A 20,483-nucleotide genomic window follows, 5' to 3' on the forward strand; every position below is an offset into this window, starting at 1 on the left:
ACCTTACGATGCAGCTGGTGTACCAGTATTGTTAGGGCTTCCAGCTGTGTCACTGTGTTGAGACTGTTGTTTTTTCTTAGCCGGTGCCTTTTTCTTCTTAGGCGCACTCTCACCATCGGCTGCTTTGGCTTTTGTTTTCCTTGGTTTTTTTACTTTTGAAGGTTTATCGCTAGTATTTGCTGCTGCCCGTTTGTTCCCCGCCTTTGCATTCTTCGAGCCAGCTTTAGCGCTATCTCCTGTATTTGTCCCTCCAGTTGATCCAGCTCCACGTGTGTTCCCTTCTCCACCCTGTGTGGTCATGGATATACGTGTATTGTACGTAGTAGGTAGCATGTTGTTTGCCAACGTTTGTTGTTTACGTTTCTCTTTGTTGATCTTCCACTGTTCTATAAACTTTAGTCTTCTGAATTGGTTGGTATCGTTGTTAGCGCCGCCTAACGATGCTGCCGCAGTCGCAGCAGCCAAAGCCACCTTGTTACCTGTGGTAAATCTGTCCTTATCGCGTCCACCTGTACTGCCAACCCCATCCTGGTCCTCTTCGTCACCGGAGCCGTTTGAGGCAGCTTTGGCTTTGTCTAGAGCATTCTTTGTTAATATAGCAGCAAAAGTGGCACTAGTAGAGGTCGTCGTTCTTTCGTTCATTATGAGCATTAGCTGCTCGTATTCTGAGGTTTTCTGCTCGTTATCAACATGTTCAGGAATGTGTGCTACAGTCCCACGAGTCCCCTTTCTTGAGCTCTCGCTTCTGTGGTGGTGAATCCACTTTTGTTTCTCATCATCCCACAGTGGTTCTAGAAATAGTTCACTTTCAAGCTTATCACGGTGCTCATAGGGATTCAATGGTACCTCCAATGATAAATTTCGCTTCGTTATAGTCAAGATTTCGGACTCAAATTGTTGGTATATGCTATCAGAAAAACGTGAATGATCTGCATAACTCATCATATCGTAGTACTGTGAGAGATCATTCGGCCGCAGTAACGTTCTATAGACTCTAGGCCGCTTATACGTCATGGGTTTTTCTTTTTTGTCGCTAGTTCCTGAGCCACTGCTTTTGTTTGCTGGTTCAGTTGCTTTCTCTCCCTTCTGCTCTGTCTGCTGACTGCCTGCTGCAGGACCTGGACTACCTAGTGCATTGGTATTCTCCATATTCTGACTATTTACTGTACGGTTCTGTTCATTGTGGGTTGCTTTTACGTCGAAAGTGCTCTCTTTCTTGATACTATTGTCCACTGGCTTCTCTGACTCATCATGACTGGAACCGCGAGGACCTATGTGTTCCTGACCTTTGTTAGGGCTTTTCACATTCTGAGACTGATTCTTTGTATCTTTGACAAACACATCGACTGTGTTAGTATGATCATACACTTGTAAAATTAGGTTTCCCTCATAAAACTGTATGTTACAGTCGCGCAAAACCTCCATTATGGCGTACGGTATCCGGCCCCTAGCCACATGTTCTAGAAATTCCTTTAGAGTCTCGTTGTTCTTATTGAGGATTAACCCATCACTTGTCAACTCAGGGTTCTTCTGCTGTTGTTGTAGTCGTGTGTTCGCAGGTGCACATATTTTATAGTTGTTTTCGTAGATATGGAATTCGAAACTTGGACGGTACTGTTCATACTTCCTGAGAAGACCCTGAGGATCTTCTACAAAGTTGTATATTCTTCTAGGTTTCGTGTTTTGCGTCATTAACAGTTGGTTGAACTGGGTTTCGTAGTTTTGTAGAGCAATTTGTCTCTGGTGTTGAGCTTGTTGGGCTTGTTGTTGTCGCAGCAGCATCCTTTGCTGAAGCATCTGGCGCTGGCTTAATGGTTGACCCGTTTGAGTCATGCCTGGTACATTGCTTCCGTTGCCTATATTAGTACTACGCTGATGCGGAGGCGCTGGAATTCCATTATGTCCATGTATTGACACATTTCCGCCGGGACTTTGTCCCATCCTTCCATTCATAGCATCGGGAGATGATATACTTCCAGACATATGTGCCCTCTGTAATCCCGCACCTGGAGACGCACCGTAATTCATTGGCGAACCTATATTTACGGGACTTCCAGGAGAAGTTACACCGTTTACAGGGATACCCATGCCATGAGAGTCATATCCATTCCCAGGGCTACCACTCATTCTAGCGAGTCCTTCTATTAGTTTATCAGTTCAATTTGTTTGTTTTTGCCAATTCACTGCAGCCCTTTCTTTAAACTTCAGATCTGTTGATACACACCGCAGGCACTGTTAAATATGAGCCTATTTCAGTTCGATAATTTGTAGATATGCTGAAGTTTCTTATTCTACCACTGCTAAACTGTTTTGATCTAAAAGGAAATATTTGAAATAGCACTTTTTCTCTCCTTGCTTTATCCAACAGCTGATAATTAACCAAGTGCTTGATATATTAACACGCCGAAACAAATTCGTAACTAGAACCAGAATTGACTAACCTCTGCTCCTTATACGTTGTGTACACTATTATTATAAGGTGCTCATCTCTTGAATTTTGATATTCGCACTAGAGAGCATGGCGCGAGCGTATTATATCGTCTAATGTGACGACAGACTATACATCACGTTCATCACATCTGTAAAACCTGATAATGTATTTGAAGAAGAGTCCAACAATATAAAAGGATCAACTCCTATGCCTCCAGGACCGGTCGACAATGTAGGAGTCTTTTGCAATCTGGCTCAAGGAATGGTTTCATACTTTTTTAAGTGCGCATGTAGTTTTTACATCCTAAACATTAATTGTACATAAAAGAAGAAAAAATGAATACAATTACAGCGATATTTGGTTTATTAACATACATATTTCTTCTATACACATAAACAAGCTTGGTTGAAATGATATGCTCACAGCATAAATATTTATTAAGACCACCTACTAATTAATAATAGTTGCTTACATATCCAAGAGGAAAAGAAAAAAAAACTGTCAGAAATGTTATGATATGATATTGTCACAGGAAAATAAAAATACTACTAACGAGTTGTGGTGATAATCATCACTACTTCATTTCGACAAATGGTAGTTACTGAGTTGCTTTCCATAAATCTTCTAGACCGAGCAAGGAGGTCACAACACCAGCAAGACCTATTGATTCCTCAGAGCTGGAGAGATATCCAAGGTTGTTCAACACGATAAATGTATCGAAAGAGTCCCATACCAACCTTCTGACAGCATTGTATCTCTGCTTACAGGCCGCTACATATGCAGCTTTAACATCTTCGGAATACTTCTCTGTGCTGCTATCTTCTCCATCAGCACTCTTTGACGCAATAGCTAGAAGTTTACCCTGCGAGGTATGGATGTTCCGTACATCAATCACCAAACCTGAAGCTAGCCCCAAGAACCAGAACCAGTTCGCCAACTTTGGTACTTGTTTTCCCGTAAACTGAGTCACTGGCACTATCTGTAAGATACGCAGTAAATTGACCTGATCAAAAGTCAAGTACCCTGCGTAGGCCAGGTTCTTTATAACATTACCTAAGCGTATAATATTATCACCCGATAGTCTGTTATCGTAGAGCTTTGAGGCGGCCTGTAAATGATTCAATGGCTTCAAGAAACGCAATATCTTACGTACAATGGTGAATTGTGTCTGCAAGCCCTTTGCTAGAGCTGACATTTGATTGGCCGCAATGAATCTACACAAATACTGCAGCAGACGTAACGCCTTCTCTCTTCCAGCTGTTGTGTCAAGGTACTTAATTAGACGTGTCACCGTAGGGTGATAGACCAATGTATCACAAACCATTTTTATTTGTTATTGTCTATTTTTTTTATTTTTATTTTTATTTTTTTTGGTTTCTCCAAATATCTTCTTCACTCTTTATTTTGCTATATCAATATTCTTGGAGATGGGATATTGGGAAATTTGGGAAACACTGCAGCAAAAAAGTTAGTTCTTTATAGTGATAACCAAGAACTTTCCTATTATTTTCCTCACTTTTCTTAAATTTTACTATGCAGTAAGAAGTGCCGGATAACGATTATAGACTAAAATTTGACCAAAACAAAAACAGAAAAAAAGGATGTTATTATGACTCTCTTTCAAAGGTGAAAATCCACTAGTAAGTACCACAAATTAGTTAAAAAACAATATTGCTTTTATAGTAATAACAAATAACAAATATAAATTATAATATCGTATGTTCTTCTAGCAGATTGGGCATTTTGTCGATGCTGCCATCATGTATTGACTCCGAGGCATCGGCATAGCTCTTTGTCCCCGATCAGCAAGCAAGACTCAGTAAATGTCAATACTAAACCCCAACAGGCTTACAGCTCGGGGAACTTACCATTACTGTGACCAGTTTCTGACCAGTTTCTGTCCTGCCTGTTGCGTCCGCAGCTAGAACCACTTTACAGGGTTACTCACACAGTCTTCTGGCTGTTCTGGCACTTCCATCGCACCGGGTACGCCCCTAAAAGAAAAATAAATAACCAGGTCAGTAGTCTCATAGTAGAGATATTATACAGCCCTAAAAGAAATCAAACAAACAGGCCAACGAACGAACAAAAAACCTCGTTTCTCCATCGTCCCTGCGCCTTTACTACTAAGTTGTCAGTATGAAAGCCCTAAGATTTTCATCTCCAAAAAAAAAAAAAAATAAAAAAGAATAAATAAATTTGAACCCTAATTGCAAAACCCTAAGATACACGGCTATCGTGAAATAAACGCCGAAGCACCCGTCAGTAATAATGAGAGTGAAACCGGGTAATGATATTTAAAAATAGGTGAAGCTTAAATGCTTACAACGGCAAATATACCAATGCTGACGAGGCCAATGGGACAGTGAGAATAATTGCTGGTTTTCTCATCGGAAGTCTATACGAAACAAACAACCTGTTTATGGTTGTATATATAATTTGGACTTTCCATGCGTGAAGAAGCGTGTCTTAGAACATTCACAGCTACTAACAGACAACAGCAAGTACAACTAGTTTACCTTTTGCAGAGCTGCCAGTAAAAACAATGTGAGTAAATAAAAATAAAAACTCCGGGGTGGCTTAACCTCTCTGGCATTTAAAAAAACAAGTCGCGTAAAACCTATTTTTTTTGTTTTTATTTCATTTCTTTCTTTTTTTCTCCAGGTAAGGGCGACGAGTACGCGTTTGCCTCGATCAATTGGCAGATAGGTCTGGATAAGGTATGCTGTTTGGGCTGGCTGGAACTAAGGAGCTCACTCAGTGGTGAGACATACAGCCGTGCTGTCGAACGGGAGAATCTGTGTTAGCAGTAAACCCAGAAGAAACCATTGAGATAAGGGATCCATATATAGCCACCCGTCGAGTAGTGGACTTCTATTACAATACATTTCAAAAAAAAAAAATTAAAAAAAAACTAATAATAACAAATAGCACGGAAGTCAAAGCAACCGGCATTTCAATTCTCCGATAATAGAGATACAATATCATCCCTAGATCCAATAATAAACAAAAGAAAGCAGAGCGACGTGCAGATAGTTAATATATCTCGTACAACATCAACCACATAGCGCAATACATAACCAAAGGCACTGCATACTGAATAAAAATGGGATATTACGACATCGACGACATCCTTGCGGACGGGACAGAAGTGCCGTGCAAGTTCAACTTCGAAATCCCCGGTCTTGGTTACCTGGAGAACAACCCCGGCAAACCCGTACGGAAGAACACAAAACTGCAATTGCCGCTGTGGCTGGCGCGAGTCCTAGCGATCGTAGGCGCGGAGGGCGGCGCCGGAGACGGGTCCGGAGACGTGTCTGGACAAGGTGGGGATAACGTGGGCGAGGCAGGGGGCAGTTCAGGGGACGGGGAGTCGTTCGTAGAGCTGCTAACCCCTGAAATGTTCTCTGTACGGGTGATGAACGCGATCAAGACAGACGGACGCAGCCTAGATCTGCACGCGTTAAGCCCGCATTTTCTTGAGGTTGCTCTCAAATGGGTGGCCCTGTTCAGTGACCATCAGCTGGGGGAGACGATATACGAGCTGATGCTAGAACGGGCGCTGTTGGTGAACAACCATGCCAGCAGCGTATCATTGGGAAGCGGCGACCTCGGTGGTGCCCAAGGCAGGCGTGGGCTTAACGAATCTCTGCGGCTGTTGCAACAAGGGCACAACAGCCTCGGAGGAAACGGAAACCTTGGAGGGGACGGTTCCAGAGGCCAAGGACGTGGCGGTGACTCTGGTAGTACGGAGGCCGGAGGAGGTGCCGCGTCTTCCTCCTCAGCCCTAAGTGCCAGTCAGGCGACCAACCTAGCAGCTTCAAACAAATTCTTACTGACTTTAGACGAATCGGAAAGAGCTTTGTACAAGCGTGCTCACGATTCTTATAGAGATACGAAACGATGGATGATAAAATAAAACAAAAATGATATCCTATAAATACAACTGTGTATTATGTTTATTATGAATCTATAAATCAACAATGCTAAATATCTACCACATATAACTGTACCATATCCACTATTGATTAATATCAAAGAAGTAACAAAAAAAACTGATATATATATATATATATATATATATATATATATTATATTACAGGTCTCATACCCGAGCAATTTTCTTTATCGGAATACGAGAATATATGCGAGCTTTAGTGAAAAATTAGAACAATCCTTCATCATCCTCATCATCATTATTATCATCATCATGGTCGCTGCCAACTTCGTCTTGCTTGTCATTTTCATCATCACTGACAGCCCCATTACTCATCTCCTCCTCGTCACTATCTACAATGAACTCCTCAGAAAGGGAAGACTTCTTTTTCTTTCTACCACTGCTGATTTTGATTTCCTCATCATCTTCCTCTTCGTCTTCATCACCTTCTTTCCCACTAGTTTTTGCTCCGTCCTTCGTATCGTTGCTGGCCCTCTTACGTTTACGGGTAGCCTTCTTCTTACTACTCTTTCTGCCCGCTGCTGCCTCCTCATCACCTCCGAAATCGCCATCCACATCGGAAAGATCATTGACATCCTTTTCATCAACCATAAAAGACTCACGTTCCTCCATAAGCTTCCTGGCTTCCTCCTGCAATTTCTTAAATTCTTCATTCTTCTTCTCCATAGCAGCCTTCTCATCTTCAGCAGCTTGTCTACGACGCTCCTCTTCATCAGCCTCTGCCTTGGCCTGCAGCTCTCTAGCATCTTCTATCTTCTTGTTCTGTTCGACTTCAAAGGTCTCCTGTTCCGCTACAGATCTTTCCAAGGCACTTTTCATTGTAGTTTCTCCCAACTGGATACGTTGCTCTAATTCCTCCTTCGAGACAGTCTTGAACCCCTCACTGGCCTCCAATTCCCTCAACAACGAAATAGCCTCCACAAGCCCTACCACAGCTGCCTTGAGATCATCTGCTGTACGATGCATAGGTGCAGTTCTCCTTAAGGTCTCGGCAATCTGGAAGTGCAGTAGCGCCACATTATATTTCAGAACATCCAAAAACCTTTCATTCTTAAAGGTCGACTTCTTTTCAGTTTCAAGAGAAGCTTCTGCCTTTTGTAATGCATTCTGGAAGTACAGAACAGACCTCTCCCTCATACCACGAGAATACCACGCCCTCGCTAGCAGATTCAAAACTCTTGATCTATTCACACTCTGAGAGTCCTCATCGCAGAACTTCTTCAGCACGTATTCGTATGTTTCAATTGCCTTGATATAGTCCCTCATATCAAGAAGGCAATTCGCTATGTTGACATGGACGTCCTCGTTCTCAAGAGTATCTCTGACTTTCCTCAGGATCTCTAATGCAGGCCCTAACCTCTTGTTTTCAGCAAACATGATTGCAATACCTTGAGCAGCGAACACATTCAAAGGATCTACTTGTAAAACCTTTTGGTATAGTTGAATCGCTTTCAGAAATGACTGTTTGCTTTTTTCCTGATCCTTAGCAGACTTGCTATTTTTTATATCACGACCCAAAGTGACGTACAGATTGGCCAGCGATATCAGCGCATAACAGTCATGAGAATTATACTTCACTAGTGTGTCTCTATTGAAAGCAGTTTCCTTTGAATTCGTTTCAGCAACAGATCTCCCAGTCAACTCCACACGCTTCAAGTACCATCCATAGAATGCCCTAACCTCTAAGTTATCCTCATTCCCAGTAACTAGCTTTTCTACCTCCTCTCCAAGTTTATTGTATTCTTCTGAGTTATCTGCCCCGACTTTTCCAAGCTCTATATACAGCTGACGCAATTTAGCAGCTACATGGAAGGGATGTTCTTCTAAGATAGCTTTGTATTTTACAATTGCATCCTCCTTATCCTGACTCTCCATGGTTCTTGATACGTTAAAGTCAATTACTAATTTTTCCACAGAGTTTTGTTGCTTAGAATCCGATAAACCTTGTGTAGCACTTACAAGACATTCCTGAGCTTTCTTGAAATCACCGTTAATAAAGTATAAACATGCCAGGTTGTTAATAATTTCTATTGGAACAGCGGAATCTCCATCCAAAAACTTAATATTTGTAACTGCTTTCTCCAGGCTTTCAAGGGCAGGTTTATAGTTACTTTGAAGCTCATACAGCTGCGACATAACTAAAAAGACGCGTGGCACCGCAAGTTGGTTCTTCTTTGCCGCTGTTAGTTTTACATATTTCTCTAGATATTGAAGAGCTTTTACAAGGAGTTTCATCATCTCCGTACCTGTAGGTTTCTTCACTTTATCCTTACCGTTTTTCCCGCTTTTATCCACGTGTGACGAGCCTGCTAAACATTTTCCAGCATACAAAAGACCAAGAATATAGTTTAGCTCCTGCAAATTTTCATTATTCTTATATAGGCCTTCAAAGGTTAATATACTTTCCTCCACTAAATCATTCTTGATTTGAGTTTGTCCTAAACCAAGCTTAGCCAAGAGATTGCTTTCGTCACGCCTCAAGCTCTCTTGGAACATAGCAAATGACTTCTTGTAGTCACCAAGGGCATAATATGCTCTACCAGACCAGAATGCTGATTCCGAAAGAATAGAGGATGTAGTCATGGACGTTAGTTTCGATATTCTCTGTTCGTATATATCCTGTACTGTTTTATAATCCCCCTTAAAGTAGTAATAACTTTGGAGCAGCACCAGAAGAACCGGGTTTTCTTTCGAATTCTTGTAAACATTATTTAGATCAGCCAATGCATTGCTGTAGTTCTCCTTGAATTGGGCGTCATTATCCGAACTAGTCAGAGCATTATGGAATTTTCCTAGTAGGACTAGAATGGATGCCTCTTTATTGTTAGAATCTAGTTCCTGAGACCGTTCCCAGGCTTGGATCGCCAGCTTATAGTCTTTCAGCTGCCAAAAGCACATACCGATACCTATTCTTGGATCTGGTTTCAAAACGGGATTAATAACCAGTAGCTCTTGGAACAACTTTAGACTCGCTACATAATTCTTCTTTTGGTACATCAATTTTGCCCTTAGTAATATGAAAAATGCATTTGGCTTTGACAATTTTCCTGTCCTTTTGTCCTCCGCGTGAATTGATTTTACAAAGAGATCCGAGGTCTCCAAAGCTTTATCGTAGTTCCCCCGCTCATAGTACAGGTCTACAGTGGCAAGCATGTTCCCAATCCATGTCGGGTCAAACCCGATGGCGTCCCTTAGATGAACTTCAGCCTGAGTGAGCTCATGTTCCCTAGTATCGACCGTCATAGTGTGAGCCTTAGCCATTCGTAGATGTGCCCAAGTCAGAAACGTATGGAGCGAGGCCTTTTCTGCACCTTCAAACACTCCTAGTGCAAGTTCAATAAGTTTGATACCTTCGGAAACCTTGCCCTCATTACAATAAGCAATGGCAATTGTCAGCCAATGTTCCTTATCAGAACTCTCTTCTACCAAAAGAGTCTTCAAATCCGCTGCATCCTCTGGTAAATCAGTCTTCAAATCGATACTGACAAGCTCCTCAGAAGCCTTCAACGGGATATCCAGTGAGCTTGCCCATTCCATCTTAGGGTATTCATTGCTTCCAGCAGTACCGCCTTGTGACAAAACTCCGTTCCTTGCTACTTCGGTATCCATTCGTACTATTGTATTTATGATCCGTTTTTTTTTCTTCTTCTTGGGATTGATTGAGGATGTTGAAATATTCTATAATTGGTATAGTTTTTTTGTCTTTCTCCAGTCTATTTATTCAACCTCTAATCTTTATTTACTTCTTTAAAATCAAAATATCCTGCTCCTGATCGACTTCCAGTTGTTTTTATTTTCCAAGACGTACCCAATTGCCGCAATAGTAGAGTTCTTCTACCATCAAGCTCTTCTAAACCAAATTATATAGTCCACTAATACTCTTTTTACATCTTACTAGCCTTAGTCTCAGACGAAACAAGCTCTTAGAGTGAGAGAAGAGCTCTAAAGCTCTAATTTTTTTTCCCGTTCTCTCTCGTCCCAACAAGCACGTCAACAGTGATAAAACACGGGACTGGAAAATTTTCAGCTTTCAGCAAGTCGCCCTGCTTTGCGATGAGCTTTGCGATGAGCTATGGTCTTGGGCCTGGGCATCGAGTAATAGAAATCTAGTAACAGCACTGCTATTGCATCAATTGATAACCAAGAACTGTGCTTAACATTTCTGTACATTTCACTTTCCTTAACTCTAGCTGTATATCAAACTTTTAAGCTCTTTTTTTTAATTTGCTGAACCAGATTTGTTTTTAGTAAATTATAATAAAAATATTTGGATCCAAATTGATATAATATATTTTGAAATTGATCTATTAGTCAATTGTAAGGTCAGGAAAAAAAACAACAACAACTACTACAGAATATTTTAATATATTCAAATTAGTAATATAATAAAAATAAAAAAAAAATGCTGGAACAACGACTGTTTATTGGTAACTTGAAGCATGATAGAGATGGTTGTTTACAAGAACTAGAAAAAAGGTTTGCAAAATATGGTGAACTACTTAATTCAAAAAGTGAAACCGATGATGTTTTTGATAGACGTGTAGATTTTGCGTTTGTGACAATGAATTTCGAGAACAGTGATCAGTTAGCCAGGCTCAGAAGTGGATTTAATAAAGTAAAATTCAAGGGTAACGAGTTAGTGGTGGATTTGGCGAAACCTTCATGGTCCGATTCATGGGAGGAACGTATACGTGTTGAGAAGAAAGAGTCCAAAGCTTTAAAGCGTAAGCACGACAAGAACGATTGGGAATACTACAAAAAGATGGAAAATATAGCGAAAAGGACCTGGGAGGACCTTCATCAGGTGATACCAGGAAGAATGAGGGAGGCTCCTCGTAAAAAAGCTGCATTGCGTAATATAACCTTCCGTATAAATGTTAACGGGACATTGAAAGTCTACAAGTGCTACAAGACGAAACTCTGGGGTTACGAGCGTAGTAAGGATAACCGGGACCTGGTATCGAAATTCACGAACCACCGTTTCTGGAAGGATGGTGCAGATCACGTAGTAGAGAGGCTTGACTATAGTAGGAGCCGAGGCTCACTGGTGGTATCAGGCAGTGGAGAAGGATGGAACCAGTATTTGGAGGATATATATAGGAGAAAGCAAATCAGACTTGGACTCATTACTGATAACAGTGATACTGTCGCTCGCACCGAGAACATCACAAAGCTGGACGGACTGGTTGACGACAGTGAATCAGAATTAGAGCATGAAAAGGAGAAGACCCATGATGTGCTGTCACAGGTCTTGAGTAACTTCGATTTTGAGAAGCCAGTGGCCTTTGATGATGAAGATGACTTTCCTATCGAAAGGGATAGTGGTAGCTATGCAACTGATGAAGTGCAGTACTACGAAAAGGAAAATGATGAAAGTGGTGCTCCTGGCGCCGAAAACTATGAACAAAATCAATGGATAGAGCAGACAGAGGAGGAAGAAAAGCCCGTGGAAAAGGAGGATGACTTTATACCAACCTTCGGTAAGCCAGAAGAGAAGACTGTGGTAGAAGGGACCATAAGTAATACTGATACACTGAGGTCCTTATTCAATCCAGAAACCGGAGATTCTCAAGATTATTCATCAACTAATGTAGAGTCTACATCTGACTTCAAATTGATCAACGATATGGACAATGATATAGACCACAATAAAGATCCTCTATTCACTTTCGATAATTTAGATGTCGTAAAAGACGACACTGAACACGTAGCCCAGCTACCTAAGTTGCACAGTGCTCAACATCACCTCTTCTTCCCTCACTTTGACTCACCGTTCCTACAGGGTCAAACTCAGCTGAGCAAAATACAGATGTCACAGCAAGAATATGATCTAGATAAATGGGACACAGAATTCTGGGAGAACAGGGGAAATTGGATGAGAGAGATGAAGCAAAAGCGTAGAGATGCCTTGAGAAAGCAACGCAGGAAAAACGGCAAACACGGAAATGCTCTACTTGTATGAGTTTTTATAATTAATGAATATAGACTAATATTAATATTTATATTTACAACGGTATTAACTACTTTCAAAATTATCACGTACTCTTAAATAATGTGCCAGTTCTTGTTTAGAAACACTTGGAACAAGCTCTCTGTGAGCATTCATAATGTCCTCGGAAGTAACTATGACATCAGTATCAGAATCTGTGGCGATGTGATCAAACCAATATCTTATAGATACATTACACTCATTCACCTCATTATAATTTGCTACTTTTGAATCTATTTCTCTAGATATTCTAGTCATAGCTTTTAAAATTGAGTCAGAACATAGAGCATAGAAATCAGCACCAGTATAATTGAAAGGAAAGCTCTTTACAATATCTGCAAAATTAACATCATTATTTAGTTTGAACTTTCTTGTCAATGCTCTCATAATATTCACTTGTTTTTCATCGGTGTCTGAAATACCAAGGTAAATTAATTTGTCAAACCTTCCTGGTCTTAATAAAGCTTCATCGAGTAAGTCTGGCCTGTTAGTAGCACCAATGATAAAAATTCCATCTCCGTCAGAGCTCATTCCATCAAGCTCAGCTAGGAGCTGGGAAACGATTCTATCCATAACTCCACCAGAATCACCTTGATTCCCTCTTTTTGGTGCAACCGAATCTACTTCATCAAAAAAAATTACACAGGGTTTAGCATCTCTTGCTTTTTGAAATACTCTCCGTACGTTTGCCTCTGATTCACCAATATACATATTAAGTAACTCAGGACCTTTCACACTGAAAAAATTTAATGAGAAATTAGTTGCAATTGCTTTTGCCAAAAGAGTTTTACCTGTTCCAGGAGGACCGTAAAATAGAATACCACTCCTCTTTTTCAGACCAGCTCCGAATAATTCAGGATGTTTCAAAGGTAAATCGATAGTTTCCATTATCGCATCTTTAACGTGTCCCAATCCTCCTACATCATCCCATGTTACATTAGGTATGCTAGGTGCACCGATAGAAGCAGAAAATTCACTTCTAGCTTTTTCTAATGCATATTTTACATCGGTCAGTTCAACGTCAATAATATTCCCATCCCATATTGCCTGGTTTTGGCTAGTTTGTAAGCTTTTTGATATTGAAAGCTGAGACACATATTTGAGATCAGCAAAAGAAAGCCCAGCAGTGTGCATAGCCAACCAATCTAAGTCAATGGCATCTGATAATCGTATTTTATAATCTTTACCAATCGTTTGTGTAGTAGCTGTGGAATAAAACCATGTCAGTATACTTTTCCTTTGTTTTTCATCAGGCGGTTGCATAGTGAACTCAAATTTAATATTAAATCGAAACCTATCTGGTAATGAATCTATATCATTTGTTGTAAAAGCAAATATGACACCAGGAAATATTGCATAATATTCTCTCATGAATTCGATAATTTCGTTTTCAAGGGTTTTCATCTGTTTAAATTGCTGAAAGTCTTGAACCGGATCACATTTTTTTAGTATTAATTCCATATGCTTTATTAGAATAACAGTTTTGCCAGTATACAACAACAAATTTTCTAACTTACCCTTTAAGTAGCCAATAAATTTCGGCACCATATCTTGGGAACCATGAGAAATTGGGATCGTCTCACAATCTAATTCTACAAACTGGTAGCCTGCTTGCTTTGCAATATAAGAAACCATAGCATTCTTCCCTACTTTCCTTACATTTGAAGTAATTAGAAATGAGAAAGGTAGCGCAGCAGTATGTGACTGACACTTGTTACTTGTTTCAAAAATCTTCATCATGTTATCGAATAAAGGAAAGACTTTTCTATCATACCCAAATGAAGGGGAGAAGTTGTAGTAGATAAAAATGTTATTTTCAAATTTCAAAGGTAAACTTTGATATACAGTGTGTGAAGTAACCAATTTTGTCTTTTTAGGATCAATAAAGTATTCACCTTTGTATTCTGCATAGTTTTCCTCATCAAAATGGCAGTCTCCAACAACGAACCATACGAGGGAATCATCTTCAGTTTGCTCTAATTCCCCTTCTTCAAAAATTTGATCCTCTAAAGCAAACTCGGAAAAATTAGAATTAAAAGTAATAGGTATAAGTTGTCCTCTGGATAAAATTCTTCTGGCACCCAGGAAATAGTTCTTTAACTTCTGGAACATTAATTCCTGATATGCCTTTTGAGACTGCAGCCAGCTGCCAATTTTACAGATATAAACTTCCGTTGCTATTGGAAAGGCAATCTCTGAAGGATAAACCGCCTCTACGTTCACATTTGGGTTCTCATAAAGTTTAGCAAAGATGTTAGGTTTAACATATATGCTCTCTTTATCGAAATTATTTGGTTCAAACAACAAAAACACCCGAACAAGTATACTAAATTTATCATTAGACATTCGCATGTAAGAACCACTTGAAAGTTTGTAGCGCATTAATAAAGTCGAGCTCATAAAAACGTGAATAGAGTCATCTTCGCCTTCAGATGGTTTAGGAGAAATTAGTGAAACAGGAATCTTGTTTTTCAGACATCTTATCTTCGTGGTTCGATTAGTAGGATCTTGGTACATATTTACTTCAATATTTTCCATTACTTCAGTATTTCTTATTAATATACATTTAGTTTTCTTAAAATCCAGTAGCCCTTGCCTGGTGGGTTCTGTAGATAAAACCTTGCAAAGGAAATATGATAAAATATCTCCTTCTCGAACAACTGTATTTTTAGATTGAATGTTGAATTTCATGGAAAGCACCTTTCTTCTGTCCATTTCATTCGGGATGGTAACTAACTTATCATAAAATTTTGAATTAAGACTCAGAATTATTTTTTCTAAGATTGGTGGCTCCTTATTAAGAGCTTCAAAATCACAGAAATCAATCATGGCACCTCTCATACTAAGGAGACCAGATGTTCGGAATGGTAAACATACTGTTCCATATTCTAAGTCCTTTGACAAGTAGCAGCAAAATACCTTATTATCATCCAAACCATCATATGTGGGTATCTTCAGTAGAGCGTATTTACAATCAAGAGTATCCCAGATATCCTGAGAGACACCGCAATCCAATTGAGGCGTTTCTAGCCATTTTAGATTCACCTTAACCATGATTATGATATAAATGTCGAGTCCAATAACTTTTTAATTTTCCTTTTTTTTTTTTTTTTATCTTTAATTTTTAATTGCTCAATCGATATTATTCTTCATGTAAATTTAGTCATAGATCTATTTTCAACAAGCTATGTTATGATTCTCTTTAATGAACCGGTTTAACATTATTGATATTCTTTACATATCAAGCTCATTTTTAAGGTTTTGCGGAGAATCCAGTACCTACCTATTTAAAGCTGGTACTTAAATACGTATGAAAGAATATCACGAGCATATGGAGATGAAGGCATTTTAAGTCACTTAATTAGCACAACTATATTATGGAATTAGAAGAGATTTTGTTTCCATTGTGACAAATACAAACAATTTAGTTTTGTACTAACAACTATGCCATGGTTAGGAACATTAACCTATGTCGCCTGTTTTTAGGTGTACAATGTGACTTAGTACTAGTAGTAGTAACCACTGTAAAGAATATAATTACATAGTATTTATTTGTTATTTATCAGGAAACTTTTCTCTAGTACTTCTTTTGCTTCGTTAATCTTAGCTGAGATGTAAGGGCTTCCGCCCTTGTCTGGATGGTTCTTTAACATTGCTAGTCTATGTTTTCTCTTCAGTAAGTTCTTATTCAGATGTCGAATTTCGTTTTTATCGATATTCAAAATTAACAGCGCTTCATCTTCTGTAATACGTGGATAGAAACCTCCAGCCCAGGTGTCTAGTCGAGCTCGCAGGTTAGGGTCTAACCTATTACTCTGAAACCTGTTTGCAAATCCGGATTTAAATTGCGGTATGATAATTCCGTTCATTGCTGCTATCATTCCTGGAGTTAAAGTTTTGTAGACTTGCCACGCACGCATTCCAGCTTGTGTTGTCCAGGCAACAACTGTAATTCCCACACCAATTATTATAGGTAATACCATAATAGTTACTTAAGTAAAAAAAATAGATAATAATAAGCAACAAGAATGAAGAAAGGGCCCACAATAACTCAATTGTTAGATCAATAATGTAAAAGGGACCACGAAGTTATCAGGAATCGAACACAGCAAAGAAAAAAACACCAAGAAATAATTACTAAATAAGTAATCAAGCCACGATTATTGAACCAGCTTATTGATCAAAAGAAGAAAACCTATGAAGAGTTTATTGCCAAATGTACCAATTGATAGAAGCAAATTAAGCCCAACAATATGTGATCACGGCCAAATATATCAATTACTATGAGCTGTTCTTTTTCTTTTAAGAGTAATTATATCATATACCTATGGACACTAGAGATAGAAACAAAGGTAACTATCTGGCAACTAAAAAAGTTGGAAAAAGGACCAAATCAATTTGTGAAAACCCAGCAAGTTGATCTTCATAAGATATTGTGTATTGCCGCAATAAGATTAAAATAATAATACGAAAGAAAAAAAAGGAAGGGATATGGGGCCCATAAAAATCAAAAAAATTTTTGACATTTCAATTACCACGCACGGTTACCCGGTACTGTTTGTGCTGCAGCACGGTCGAAAAAAGTGAATCTTCATAAAGACTAAGCATAACGTGTTACCCGTTCATTTCCGAACCCCGCCAATCGATTTTTATTTTTTTTTTTTTTGGATTGAGATCGATCTGTGCTTGTACAGCTGTTTCTGAACGAATCAATAATTTATATTTTCTGTGACGTATTTGTAAGCAGGAAGAGAAACGTAGAAGAAAATTATAATTAAGATGGTGAGGCTTAAGAAATGCCTGCACAAAATGAGGATGTCTCGAAGAAATAAGGGGTTGAAAAAAATAAAATTCCTTAAGAAAAAATTGGCCTGGCGGGGTTCTATTCATTTCGCTCGAGATCCAACTTCCTAAAGGAGAAATGCTGAGCATCTCGGGAATGTTGGACCCAGCAAGTGTCCTGAATAGGAAGTGATATAGTAAAAATTAGTAGGCCCTTTTCACTGCAGTTATTTGACGCTGGTTTCTAGTCGATAAAAACCGTAGATCATTTTTCTATCACACCCTTCTTCTGGATTAGTGCTTCTAAATAAATTTATTAGGTGCTGAGTTAAAGTTTCGATATATTTAAAAAATTCTCTAGAGTCAGCTACGTGGTAACAGTAATAGGACACCGTCATTAGAGGGCTGTAGAATATTTGAACTTTGCGCTTGTCTGAACTTTTCTGTAAATGAATGTACCTCGACCCAGCCCGGTATGTGTGACAAAACTACTATGAATCAAAACGTGGCGCATAGCAATCATTACTCAAAAAATGCTGGTGTGATACAGATCAATTAAACTTTTTAATTAATATAATTTAATTAACCAGGACAAAAAAAAGTGTATATATAGACCATCAACATTCAATCAAGAAATGAAAATTCCTTTATCATTGAAAGTTTTTAACCTAGTAAAAAAAATACAATAAAGACAAACAAGTTAACACAATAAAAACAACAAAAACAACAACAGTTTATAATTGATTAGAAACATACACATATAACTCCCAATGCTCACATCAAGTTTACTTTCTCCAGTATTATTATTGGGCTCTTTATTGACAGCAACTACAGCATATGCTGAAACTGGTTTCCTAACTGACCTGCAACTATATGATACCTACACTGGTAGCAATAATTGTACAGACCCCCATCATTGGTTTTTGGTTCAAGGTCAAATATTTTTGCCTCATAACTCCACTGACACAATCTACTTTAATGTTCCAGAGGCATTTGATTCCTTTCCAACCAGTGAGTTTCCATTGTCTTATAACTCCAAAGTCATTGGCGCTATCACTAAAAATGATGCTACCAACCAATTTGCTATTCAGCCTTTAAATCCAAATGGCTTGAGTAACCTAACAACAACCTTTAACTTTCTGTGTAAACTAAGCCAAAAAGGTTTGAAAGCTGTAACTAAGCCAAGCACCCTTACCTACATTTTCAATGACAATGAAGGTACAACTTTTTCCAGATCTATTAATTACTTAGCTCCAAATGTTTCTCAAATCAACACAAATGGTGGTATATTCGAAGAAAACAATACTGCTTGGTTCACCATTGATATTCCAACTTCCCAGTTTTTAAAGCCAATTGATATTCAATCGACGCCTTCTACCTCCAACGCATATCAATTCGACATTGAAAAGACTACTGTGGAAATGGTAACCAAGAGAGATAGTTTTAACCAACCTCTAGCAGCCGTCCCAGTAACTGCTTATTATGATAACTCGACTAATTCTCAAATCAGTATTCGTTTCAACACCTCATTTAGTGGTGGTAGTTACATTAGAATCACTTACTACTCCACGAAGTTGTCTTCTACCTCAATTTCAAACTCTTTGAAAATAAGCTATCCAACTACTAATTTAGCTAAGAGAGATACTGCTTCAACTGATTTAAACATTAACACTAACTTATATGCTGCTTCTTTTGACAACTTAGCCCGTGTCAACACTACAACTCCAGAACCAGAAGTTTCTCTCCCCAGTAACAGTACCTATAAACCAATATTCTCGAATGCAACTCTTTCTAATGTCACTAATGCTATCCCTACATATGATGTTATCACCTCTACTCAGCAAGCTATTGTTAGCGAATATGGTGTTTGGGTTCCGGTTTCTACAATTTCCGATAACAACGTCGAATATGAAGCCCTTGCACCATCCACAGATTATACCAACTCCAGCAGTGCAAATAGAACTCTAACAAGTACTAGCTTTATGTCAACCCCAACATCCAGTATCCAAAACACCACTTCCGATACATCCTCCATCCCAGTATCGAGTTTATCTGTACCATCAGAGATTGTTTCTTCTTCCGAGTATCCAAGCAGCAGTGCCCAACCATTGTATTTAAATTCAACTATCTACCCAACGAACACTTCATCCCCAATCTACCAAACTACCTTATCTAATAACATCACCACCACCGAGACTACCTGTCCAACTTGTTCTGCGGTACACGATCAAACAACTATTTCAACATACGATACTGTCTCTGAGAGTACAGTTCCAGAAATTGTTTCTGACTTTGATTATTTGGAAGCGTTCTCTACTATCGCATCTTCATCTATTAAGTCAAACCTAACGTCTTTGACAGTTATGACCGCCACCAACAATATTACCACAACTGAAACTACCTGCCCAACTTGCTCTGCAGTACACGATCAAACGACTGTTTCAACGTTTGGCGTTGTTTCTGAAAGTTCAGTTTCAGAAATTGTCTCTGACTATGATTATTTGGAAGCTGTCTCTACAATCCCATCTTCGACAATTAAACCAAGTGCTACAAATTCCTCAATTATTAACATTTCAGAAGATGTTTACACAAGCAGCATTCCAGCTAAGGTATCAGAAATTGGAGAACTACAACCCGTCAGCACCATAACCACTCCACATTCAGAAAAATCTGAGGGTATTTATGCAAGTGTATCAGAAAGCACTGTACCAGCTTCTGTCACTACCATTGGATCTTTAGAACCTATTTCTACCATGAAATCTAACGGCCAAAGTTCAGTGATAATCCAAGAAAGTTCTGTTATTGCCTCAACAATTCCTGCCAAGACTTCACTATACACCGAATTACAACCATACTCTTCTATCTCTACAATCGCCACTTCTAGAAATACAACTACCAATGGAATTTACTACTATCAAGCGGGTGGCCACAAATTGAGCATTTCCTTGACTAGCATAATGTTCGCTGTTTTCTTAATTTTATTGTAAGAAATATAGGAAACACTTACGAAATTATAAACAAGCAACAACAACAACTGCATTAACTGATAAACTTTGCATAGCATTCTCAGATTCATTTTTTCATGATAAAAACTTTTTGTAACATTAATAACTCATCAATAATATAAATTACTATATAAACAAAAGCAATATTTTTTTTATATTTTAACATAAAATTTCTAATAAAAGTTATAAAATTAAATAACAGTCTTATATAAGCACTATATAATCATTTCAAGAATTGTCTTGTACTATGGGTAAAAAGTTTTGGTAGTATATAGAACTAACAATAAAAAATATTGATTCATAGTCTTGAATAATTTA

The 20,483-nt window shown here is 38.7% G+C and overlaps 8 protein-coding genes across 8 annotated transcripts; 3 read left to right on the plus strand and 5 right to left on the minus strand.

Moving 5' to 3' along the window:
- Positions 1–3: 3 nt before the first annotated feature.
- On the minus strand, positions 4–2,127 carry RNJ42_05085 (SPT20 family protein; the record flags this gene model as incomplete). Its single annotated transcript, XM_071055249.1, has 1 exon — positions 4–2,127. One exon carries the CDS (start codon positions 2,125–2,127, stop codon positions 4–6), a length of 2,124 nt encoding a protein of 707 aa, XP_070909942.1.
- A 902-nt stretch (positions 2,128–3,029) lies between these two features.
- RNJ42_05086 (PEX11 family protein) lies at positions 3,030–3,755 on the minus strand (the record flags this gene model as incomplete). The annotated part of the gene is made up of 1 exon (XM_071055250.1): positions 3,030–3,755. The coding sequence occupies one exon, from the start codon at positions 3,753–3,755 to the stop codon at positions 3,030–3,032; it is 726 nt and encodes a 241-aa protein (XP_070909943.1).
- A 1,782-nt stretch (positions 3,756–5,537) lies between these two features.
- Positions 5,538–6,350, plus strand: RNJ42_05087 (DNA replication complex GINS protein PSF3; the record flags this gene model as incomplete). Its single annotated transcript, XM_071055251.1, has 1 exon — positions 5,538–6,350. One exon carries the CDS (start codon positions 5,538–5,540, stop codon positions 6,348–6,350), a length of 813 nt encoding a protein of 270 aa, XP_070909944.1.
- A 246-nt stretch (positions 6,351–6,596) lies between these two features.
- Positions 6,597–9,998, minus strand: RNJ42_05088 (RNA polymerase-associated protein CTR9; the record flags this gene model as incomplete). Its single annotated transcript, XM_071055252.1, has 1 exon — positions 6,597–9,998. One exon carries the CDS (start codon positions 9,996–9,998, stop codon positions 6,597–6,599), a length of 3,402 nt encoding a protein of 1,133 aa, XP_070909945.1.
- Positions 9,999–10,791: 793 nt separating this feature from the next.
- Positions 10,792–12,351, plus strand: RNJ42_05089 (60S ribosome subunit biogenesis protein NOP8; the record flags this gene model as incomplete). Its single annotated transcript, XM_071055253.1, has 1 exon — positions 10,792–12,351. One exon carries the CDS (start codon positions 10,792–10,794, stop codon positions 12,349–12,351), a length of 1,560 nt encoding a protein of 519 aa, XP_070909946.1.
- A 54-nt stretch (positions 12,352–12,405) lies between these two features.
- PEX6 (AAA family ATPase peroxin 6) lies at positions 12,406–15,432 on the minus strand (the record flags this gene model as incomplete). The annotated part of the gene is made up of 1 exon (XM_071055254.1): positions 12,406–15,432. One exon carries the CDS (start codon positions 15,430–15,432, stop codon positions 12,406–12,408), a length of 3,027 nt encoding a protein of 1,008 aa, XP_070909947.1.
- A 494-nt stretch (positions 15,433–15,926) lies between these two features.
- On the minus strand, positions 15,927–16,361 carry MDJ2 (Mdj2p; the record flags this gene model as incomplete). Its single annotated transcript, XM_071055255.1, has 1 exon — positions 15,927–16,361. The coding sequence occupies one exon, from the start codon at positions 16,359–16,361 to the stop codon at positions 15,927–15,929; it is 435 nt and encodes a 144-aa protein (XP_070909948.1).
- Positions 16,362–17,930: 1,569 nt separating this feature from the next.
- EGT2 (Egt2p) lies at positions 17,931–20,147 on the plus strand (the record flags this gene model as incomplete). The annotated part of the gene is made up of 1 exon (XM_071055256.1): positions 17,931–20,147. The coding sequence occupies one exon, from the start codon at positions 17,931–17,933 to the stop codon at positions 20,145–20,147; it is 2,217 nt and encodes a 738-aa protein (XP_070909949.1).
- Positions 20,148–20,483: the final 336 nt, after the last annotated feature.

Source organism: Nakaseomyces bracarensis, assembly GCF_045282275.1.
Source record: "Nakaseomyces bracarensis strain CBM3 chromosome Unknown Scaff13_0, whole genome shotgun sequence".
NCBI lineage: Eukaryota > Fungi > Ascomycota > Saccharomycetes > Saccharomycetales > Saccharomycetaceae > Nakaseomyces > Nakaseomyces bracarensis.